General features: G+C 49.1%; 1 protein-coding gene across 1 annotated transcript; it reads left to right on the top strand.

Moving 5' to 3' along the window:
- Positions 1-9,147: 9,147 nt before the first annotated feature.
- On the top strand, positions 9,148-9,969 carry LOC137360485 (probable G-protein coupled receptor 139). The gene has a single exon (XM_068025891.1). It carries the CDS (start codon positions 9,148-9,150, stop codon positions 9,967-9,969), a length of 822 nt encoding a protein of 273 aa, XP_067881992.1.
- The last annotated feature ends 1,683 nt before the right edge of the window (positions 9,970-11,652 follow it).

The raw sequence follows: 11,652 nt of genomic DNA, 5'->3' as shown, positions 1-11,652 counted from the left end.
ACAGTTACACCCAGAGAGACACAGTCGCACACACAGTCGCAGACACACAACACAACACAATCCCTCAGACAAACGCACACACAGGCACACACACGCACAGATACACAAATGCACAAAGCACACATCAGGCATGAGATACACACAAACACAGATGCACACACGCAAATCCGCAAACGTACACACACGAATCTCAACCCAGGCACAGTGCCAGGCGCACACACACACACACACACACACACACACACAAACACACACACAAACACATACACACACAGACACACAGCACAATCCAGGCCCGGAGACAACACCACACACCGACACACACACGCACGCACGTGCACTCACACACACAGATACACAAAGACGCAAAGCACAACCCAGGTCTGAAACACACACACAGACACACATATGCACATAAACACACGGACACAAGCAAACACAGCGCAGTCCAGTCCCTGACGTGCACACGCACACCACAACAGAAACACGGACATACACTCACACACGCACACACAGACACTCACAGTCACACACTCACAGACTCAGACGCATACGCACAGACAAACACACGTACACATGTACAGACACACACACAATCACGTGTGCACACATGCGCGCGCACACACACACACACACACACACACACACACACACACACACACACACACACAGGAAGACACACAGCATAACCCGGACACTGAAACATAAAATACGCACACACACACTCAAGCATACACAGATACAAACACAACCGAGGCCCTGAGATAAACACACACGCAGCCACACACGCAGGTGCACGTACACCTACAGACACAGATACACAAAGACACAAATCACAACTCAGGCCTCACACACACACACACACACACACACACACACACACACACACGCACATACACACACACACACATACACACACACACATACAGCACAACCGAGGCCCGAGGACACAAAACACAGACACACACACACAAACACAGCACAGCACAACGGAGGACTTATGCAACGAAACACACGCACACACACAGCACACACATAGACGCAGAGCACAATCGAGGTCCTGATGCACAATCGCACAGCACAGCCCTGGACTGAGGCGTACGCACACAAACACACACACACGCATAGCACAGCACAGTGCAGGTCTGAGATACAGCAATGTACACACACACACGGGCACACACAGAGCATAATTCGCGCCCTGATGCAAACACACACACACACACAAGGACACACACACAACACAACAGAGGTCTAGGAAACCGTAACACACACACGGAAACAAATAAACATACACACATAGACACACAGCACAATCGAGGTCCTTATACACAAACACACAGCACAGTAAAAGAAAGCCCTGACTGAGTGAGACACAGAAATGCACACACAGCACAACCCGGACCTGAAGTAAACACACACACACACACAAAATACAGACATGCACACACATATGCACAAACGCACATAAGCACACTCACGCACATGCACTAACGTCCACCCACACATACACGCGCGCACACACAGAGCACAATTCAGGGCCTGAGACAAACAGCCACACAGACACACACAGGCAAACACATACACACGTACGCAAGCACAAACACAGAGACGCACGCACAACACAGATGAAGACATAAAACACAACACCGGCCTGATACTCAAACACACAAACACAAGCAAACAACCACATGTACTCACATGCACACAGTTACTGAGCCAAAAACACACAGTTACACGCCAGATATCACACCACAGGCATAGAGGTAGACACAGAAACACATCTCATACACACATACACATACAGGCCAGCACATGCACGCAAACGCATCATGCACTCACATACACACACATACACACGCACACACACACACACACACACTCGTACACACATCACCCACGCAAACACACAGTAACACACACGCACATACACTGATCACAACCCAGGCACAAAGCCAGAAACACAAACAAACACACGCACAGATATACGCACTCACATGGATCACACCCCAGGCACTAAGCTAGTTATACACAAACACAGGCATGAAATCAGACAAAAGGCACTGAGGGAGACACAGAAACAACACACACAAACACAAAGATTACAAACCAGGCACTGAGGCACAAAAACACAAACTGACACAGGCCATACAGTTCTCCCTGTACCTGCGTGGGTTTCCTCCGGGTGCTCCGGTTTCCTCCCACATGCCAAAGACTTGCAGGTTGATAGGTTACTTGGCCATAATAAATTGCCCCTAGCATAAGTAGGTGGTAGGGAAATATAGGGACAGGTAGGGATGTGGTAGGAATATGGGATTTGTGTAGGATTAGTATAAATGGGTGGTTGATGGTCGGCACAAACTCGGTGGGCCGAAGGGCCTGTTTCAGTGCTGTATCTCTAAACTAAACTAAACTATCCCCCAGGCACTTTGTCAGACTTACTCATACACACACACACACATGCGCGCACATCACAGACATAAACACACACGCACACGCACGGAAACCAAACCAGGAACAGAGACAGATGCGCACACACTCAGACACCTGCACAATCTCATACAGAAATTAGAACCCAGACACTTAGGCACAAACACACGCACGCAGACAAATTCACATGCACACATATCACACTCCAGGGACTGAGCTAACCATGCACAAACACACACACACATACAAACACACACACACACAATACACAGACACACACACGCGCATAGACACGTACACACACAACGATCACACTCCAGGCACTGAGCCAAACACACACAAGCGTGTGCGCAAACACACACACACACGCAGAAACGCACAAACACACATTCACATGTACACACGCAGCCACCCACATAGAGTACACCCTCGGCATCCAGGCACACACGCACACACACAAACACGTTCACACAAACAGTTCAGATCCCAGTTACTGAGCTCGATGCACCGAAACACACTCATGAGATTACACAATAGGCACTGAGGCAGACACAGAAACAGTTCTCCATCACACATACACACACAGGCGAGCACACACGCGCACACAAATGACACAGAAATACACACATGCACACGCACACACACACACACACACACACACACACACGGACACACATTGCACACACATACACAGACGCAGACACAAACACACACACGCAATTACACAGAACGCAACCCAGGCACTGAGCCAGAAACATACATGCACACACACACACACAGACAGACACACACACACACACATGTACAAACCCACAAACCCAAACATACCCACACACACACACACACGCACGCGCACGCGCTCAGAGACACACACGCATCATTTACACACATACAGAAACGTGCATGCACACACATCACAAATGCATACACACATGCGTACACACACAAACATACACACAATGCACAACATTCCAGGCACTGAGCCAGAAACGTACACACACAGGCAGACAGAAAAACAGACACTCCCACACCCACATGCACACACGCACAAAGCACAGCGCAGGTCTGAGACACAGAAATACTCAAAGCCAGAAACGTACACACACAGACCGACACACACACAGACACACAGACACACAGACACACACACAAACATACACACAAATCACAACACAGTTCCTGAGACAAGCATACATACAGAAGCACGCAGACACGCACACACAAACAGATGCTTCATAGAGCTCAACCTAGACCTCGAGACATAAAACACACACAGACGCAGCCACGCAGCTCAATCCAGTCCTTGAGACAAACACAGACACAGCCACACACACACACACAGACACACAAACACACACGCACACAAATATACACACACACAAACACACGCAGACACACACACACAAACACATACACACATTCACACACACACACTTGCACAGACACACACACTGTCATTCACACAGAGAGACACAAACGTACACACACACACACACACACACACACATACACGTCCACACACACACACACGCACACGTCCAAAAACCCACACACAGGCACACACATGCGTCCACGCGGGCAACATACGCATAGATACAGGAAGGCACAAAGCACAAGCCAGGCCTGAGACACACAAACACACACACACACATACACACACACAGCCACATGCACACACGCACACAGCACAACGCAGGTCTGAAACACAGAAATACACACACACACGCGCGCGCGCGCACACACACACACACACGGACCTACACACAGAGCACAACCCAGGCCCTGATGTAAAATGGACTCACACAGAGAAAAAACATACAAACACAGGGACATGCAGACGCATATCCACAAACAAACGCAAGCACACGCACGCACACACAAACATCCGCGCACACATACACAGGCAAACCTACACAGTCGCACAAGAAGAGACAACCTCCTCCACCCCCACACTCAAGCATGCAACACATTTCAGGCCCTGATATTCACAAACACACACACACAAAGACCTGCACACAAACACACACACACACAAAGACGCAAAGCACAATCTAATCGCTGAGACACGCCAACATACAGAAATACGCATACATGCAAACACGAACAGACGTGCACATAGAGCACAACCCTGGGCACATGACGTAAAACACACACACACAGGCACATTACACAACCCAGTACTTGAGACAAGCACAGATATAGTCACAGACACACAGACAAGCACACAAACACATGCACACACTCACACACACACACACACACACACGCACACACACTCTCTCTCTCACACACACACACACACACATACATACACACATGCATACACACACGCAAACACATCATCGCTCACATAAAGACCTCAAACCAGGCACAGAGCCAGACGCAAAGATACACACAGGTCAGACCCCAGTTATTGAGGAGATACACTCAAACACACGCATGAGATCACAGCACAGGCACTGAGGCAGGCACAGAAACACAGACACATGCACACATCACAGACACATACATCACATACACACATACACAGGCACACACATAGATGCACACCCATCACCCACATACACACAGGCATACGCACACACAAACAAACACACACGCTCACACATGGATCACAACCGAGGCACAGAACCTCACGAATACAAACGACACCACGGAAGGATGCAGGTATGAGGTACAGACATAGACACATAGCACAATTCAGGCCCTGAGACACAAAACACGCAAAAACAAACACACCACAGCACAATGCTGGTCCGAGACACAGAAACACGCACAAGCACACACAGACACAGACACACACACAAGCACAAAAATTATAAACTAGGCACTGAGGAACAAACACACATACACATATACAACACACACACACACAAAGCACAACCCAGTTCCTGAGACACACAAACATACAGCAACACACAGACAAGCACACACAAGCACATGCTTCATAGAGCTCAACCTAGGCCGCGGGACATAAAACACACACACACAACCCTGTCCTTGAGCCAAACACAGACACAGCCACACACAGCCACACACAAACATACAAACACACACACAAACGCACACCACAGCACAATGCAAGTCTGATATATAGAAATGCACAAAGACACAAAGCACAACCTAGGCCTTGAGACACACACACACACACACATGCGCACACGCACACACAAACCCGCAGACGCACATACACGACCCAAGAACTGAGCAAGATGCATGCACACACACAATCACATAGACAGAGATTTCAGTCCAGGCACTCAGGGACACACAGATTCAAGCAGACACATTAACACACAAACACACGCATATCACACGCCAGGTACAGAGCCAGCCATGTACAAACACACACCTGAAAACAAACACACACACACACACATACACATGTCATCGCAGGCACTGAGCCAAGCATAAACACACGCACACATACTCACATAGACACGAATACACACACAGAAATCACACTCCAGGCACTGACCCAAACTTACACATGCACACGCACACACACGCATGCACACTCACACACAAATACAGCTCACACCACAGTTACTGAACCAGTCAAAATTACACACAGACAAACAGACACACACACGCAGACACATACACAGACACACAGCACGACGCAGGCCCTGAGGCAGAGAACGCAGAAAAACAAACACACCGGAGCACAACGCAGGTCTGAGACACGGAATTAGATGCACACACACGCAAATGGACACACACACAGCACAACAGAGGCAATGAGGCAAACACATACACGCATACAAGCGCACACACACACACACACACGCAGAGCACAACGCAGGTCTGAGACGCACACAAAACACAGAAACACACGCACACAAACACAGACACATAGACACATGGCACAATCGAGGTCCTGATACACAACCACACAGCACAGCAGAACGCGGGCTCTGATTGACATATGCAGCCCACATACACCTACATATACACACAGTCACACAAACGCAAACACACCACAGGAGAATGCAGGTCATGGAGTCATCGAGTCATACAGCATAGAAACAGGCCCTTAGGCCCACTGCGGGTGGCTCTGAGACACAGATGCGCACACTCACAGCCACACACAGCACGATGCATGCCCTGAAGAAAACACATACACATCCACAAACACGGACACACACTCGCACACACAACGCATACAAACACATACACAGATGCCCACACTCACACGCAGCAGAATCCAGGCCCTGCGACTCTCAAACACACACTCAAACACACAAACATAGACACAAGGCACAATCGAGGTCCTGATACACAAAGGCACACAAGCCCTGAGTGAGAGATACACACGCACAAGCAAACACAAACACAAGCACAAACACAGTACAACACAATGCAGTCTGGGACACAGAAATGCATACACACACACACACACACATACACGAACACAAATAGCACAACCAGGCCCGAAGGTAAACAGACACACACACACAAAGCAGACAAGCACATACACACACACACACGCACACACACACACACACACACACACACACACGTATATATACGAACACAAACACACACAAGCACACAAACGCTCACACAAACATTCAAAAATACATGCACACACATACACGCACACGAACACACACACTTACACACACACTTACACACACATACACATAAAAAAGCAGCACAATTCAGGCCCCTGAGATTCACAAAGACATACACACACACAAAGACATACACACACACACACACACACACACACACACACACACACACACACACACACACACACACACACACACACACACGAAGACACAAAGCACAATCCAGTCCCTGAGGCACTCAAATATACAGAAACATGCAGGCATGCACACACAAACACACACACACATAGAGCACAACCTAAGGCCTGAAACATGAAGGACACACACACACGCAGGCACACAGCACAACCCAGTACTTGAGGAAACGCAGACATAGCCGCAGACTCAGACACAGACACAAACACATGCACCCACTCACATACAGACACACAAATACAAACACACGAAGTCAAACACACAAACATACACACGCAGAAACACACAGAGAGGAAGACAGACAGCACAATCCAAGCCGGGAGACATGAAACACACACACACACAGACACATAGCACATCGCAGGCCCTGAAATAACCCCCCCCAAACCCCCCCCCCACACAAACACAAACGGACGCACACGCACATACACAAACCTATACACACAAACACACACACACATGCGCGTGCATGCAGACAAACAGCACAACACAGGCCCTGAGACATAAAACACACACAGAGAAACACTCACACAAACACGCACATACACTGACACACAGCACAAGCCATGCCCTGAGCAAACCCACACACTGACACACACGCACACGTACGCACATACACGCACACACACAAACACACACGCGCACACACACACACAGCTCAGGCCCTGAGTATCATACACTCATAGACACACTCTGATCACAGCCCAGATGAGTCACAAGCACAAACACGCAAACACACACACTCATGCACACACATTAAAACCCAGCTGCTGAGCCAGACACATAGGCTCTCACACACACGCAGACGGGACACACACGCACATACGCACTCACAAACAGATCACAGCCAGGGCACTGAACCAGACACACAGACACATATACTCTCTCTCCCTCACACACACACACAGAACACGCACATCACATCATTACCCAGGCAAAGAACCAGATACACACACACACACACACACACACACACACGCACACACACTCTGTCTCTCACTCACATGCTCACAGATACATTAACGATCTCTCTCTTACTCAGACGCGCACGCTGCCGCACGCACACCCACACACTCACACACGCACATCAGAGCCCGGGCACTAGCCAGATACACACACACGCACACTCTTTCTCACACATAAACGATACACGCACACACACATATATGCACTAGCAAACACGCGCACACACACAGAGATTACAGCCCAGGCACTGAACCACACACACACACACATGCACACACATGACCAACGTAGATCACACCACAGGCACTGGGGTGACTCTGAAGCAGAAACGCTGATGTCTGCATGCACACACACAGGGCACACCAAAGCCACTGAGCCAGAAACACAGATAGACATACATGTATGCACAAACACACAGACACACAGAGATCAGATCCCAGGCGCTGAGATAGAATCTCTTAATCAGTCCAACATTTAACTTTCTTTTCAAGTGCTGCAGATGCTGCAAATCGGAAATTAAAACAGAAAATGCTGGAAATAGTCACCAGGTCTGCAGCATGTGTGGTGAGAGAAACAGAGTTTAATGTTTCAGGTCGGGGAGCCTTTATCAGAACTGGGAGATGCTCGAGATTGATCAGTTTTAAAGCAGACAGGGAAAGGAGGGAGCAGGAGTATTATGCCAACATTGAGTTTACCAATTTCAATATGATACTTTTGTTATTTAATCTCTCCCGCCTTTTACCGTATCACAGACCTTTCCATTTGTTCATTCAGGTCCCAACATTTCGATATATCACTGGATACAAGAACAAATTTATAAATCTCAATAAGTCCTCAAACAAACATGTAACTTTGCTCCCAGCTTGATATTTCATTTCTCTTTTTATTTCCCTTCCTCGCAGTTAACTTGTTAACGATTGGGATCCTGTCTCAGGGAAAGTGCGGTCTCTCCAAATGTGTCACTCGCTACCTGGTGGCCATGTCAGCGGCGGATCTACTTGTCATTATCCTGGACCTTATATTGAGACACATTCCCATTGTTTATGAGGAACAGTTTCAGTTCGTGCAGTCCATCTCTGTGTGTAATATCCACGCCGTCCTGCTTTACGCAGCCACAGACTGTTCTGTCTGGTTCACCGTCACTTTCACCTTTGATCGATTTGTGGCCATTTGTTGCCAGAAGCTAAAAAGTAAATATTGCAGTGAGAAAACGTCATCTGTGGTTCTGGCAAAAGTGACTGTGCTGAGCTGTTTCAAGAACATCTTCTGGTATTTTATGTTGTCAGGTCGATATTGGCTGATGAACGAACCGTGGTTTTGTTATTTAACAGCTGGTGTTCGGAATTCTCGTATCTGGGTAACAATAGAGTTCCTCCACAACATTCTAACCCCTGGGATCCCATTTATGGTGATTCTGTTGCTCAACGCTCTTACCGTCAGGCACATTTTAGTGAGCAGCAGAGGACGCAGGAGACTCCGAGCTCACAGAAGAGGGGAAAGTCGCAGAGACACAGAGATGGAGAGTCGAAGGAAATCCATCATTTTACTGTTAGTTATCTCGGGGAATTTCATCCTGTTGTGGGCAGTGCTTATGGTGTATTCGATATGGGCACGGATGTATGATTTGGGGTATGAGCCTTTTCATCTGCCGTGGCTTCTGCTGGAATTGGGATTCATGCTGCAGCTCCTGAGTTGCTGCACAAACACTGCAATTTATGCTGTGACCCAGACGCAGTTCAGGGAGCAGTTGAAGAATGCGCTGAAATATCCCTTTACTACGATTGTGAAATTCATTCAGTGATGAGGGGAATTGAATCACTGACTATTTCCAGCAGCCGATGGGGCGGAACCTCTCACTGTGGAGACAGAGAGGGGGCGGGGCCTGTCAACATGGAGACAGAGCGGGGTCGGGGCCTGTCACTCTGTTGACTGAGCGGGAGCGGGGCCTATTTCCAATGGTAACGGGGAGTGAGGGCGGGGACTGTTTCCGAGGGTGACGGAAGAGCAAAGGCGGGGCTTTTTTCCCAGGGTGACGGAGGAGAGGGGGCGGGGCCTGTTTCCAAATATGACGGTCGCGTGAGGGCGGTCCTGCTACCCAGGATGACGGGGAGAGCGGGCGGGGCCTGTTGCCCATGCTGACGGAGGTGCCGGGCGGGGCCTGTTTCCCAGGGTGAGGGATGAGTGGGGGCGGAGCCTGTTTCCCAGGCAGACGGAGGCGATGAGGCGGTGCCTTTTCCCAGGGTGATGGAGGTGAGGGGGGCATGTTTGTTTACACGATGATTGAGGCGTGGAGCGGGCCTATTTTCATGGTGACGATGAAGTGGGTGCGGTGATCTGTTTCGAGGGTGAAGGAGGAGTGGGGACGGTGTCTGTTTCCCACGGTGACGGAGAAGTGGGGGCGGGGTCTGTTTCACGTGGTGACGGGTGACTGAGGGCGCAACCTGTCTCCCATGGTGACGGAAGAGTGGGGTCGGCGTCTGTTTCTCATGCTGACAGGAGAGTGGGGGCGTTTCTGATTCGAGGCGTGAGGGAGTGTGGGGGCGGAGTATGTTTCCAGTTTGACGAGTTGTGGGGCGGGCCTGTTTTCAGGGTGACGCGGAGGGGGGGAGCGGGTTCAGTTTCCCGGGTGGCGGGGACAGGGGGCATGTTCTGTTTCCCAGGGTGAATGAGGGCGTGTTCTCTTTCCCAGGGTGATGGACTGGAGCACTCTGTTTCCCAGGGTCACAGAATGGGGGACGGGTCTGTTTCCCGTGAGGGCGGTGTCTGTCTCCCAGGGTAATGGGCGAGGGGCCGGGGCCCGTTTCCCAGCGTGACAGAGAGTGGGGGCGGGGCTTGTTTCCCATACTGACGGTGCAGTGGGGGCAGGATCTGCTTCCCATGGTTACTGGGAGTATGGACGGGGTCTGGGGAAAGTTCAGAGGAATGGAACTAATTGGCAGCTCTTTCAAAGCAAATCAAGACCATATAAGGCTGCTGTTTATTGACAAGAGGCAGTCTGATGTTCAACTCTTCAATAATAAAGGACGAGCCCAACTCTGGAACTCCTTGAATTCTTTATAAATATTTCTAAAATGCTGACAGATTATTTCCTTCTTTTTAAATTCACTTCCATGTGTATGGTGAGCAGGCATCGCTGAACACAGTGGGAGCAGCAAATTAAGTTCAGAGTGGGCATGATGGCGCTACACTTACCCTGTGTTTTCCAACAAACAGGTTAACAAAGCCATGAAAAGCAAGCCAAGCACTGAAGTTCATTTCCAGATGAATAGAATTGACAAACAGAGAAGTTATGCTAAACGTACATTGAACCTTGGTTGGAGCACACTTGGAACAATGTGGACATTTCTGTTTACGGTGTTATACAAAAGGATATAGTGACAGATGTGATATAGATTCACAAGGATGATGTCAAAATAAAGAGATATACTGATCAGGAAGTACTGAGGGAGGAGCCAGTTCCAGATTTCTACTGCCCTTTCTTTGA

The sequence above is a fragment of the Heterodontus francisci genome, unplaced genomic scaffold, assembly GCF_036365525.1.
Source record: "Heterodontus francisci isolate sHetFra1 unplaced genomic scaffold, sHetFra1.hap1 HAP1_SCAFFOLD_185, whole genome shotgun sequence".
Taxonomy (NCBI): domain Eukaryota; kingdom Metazoa; phylum Chordata; class Chondrichthyes; order Heterodontiformes; family Heterodontidae; genus Heterodontus; species Heterodontus francisci.
This window is presented reverse-complemented; position numbering and strand designations above follow the sequence as displayed.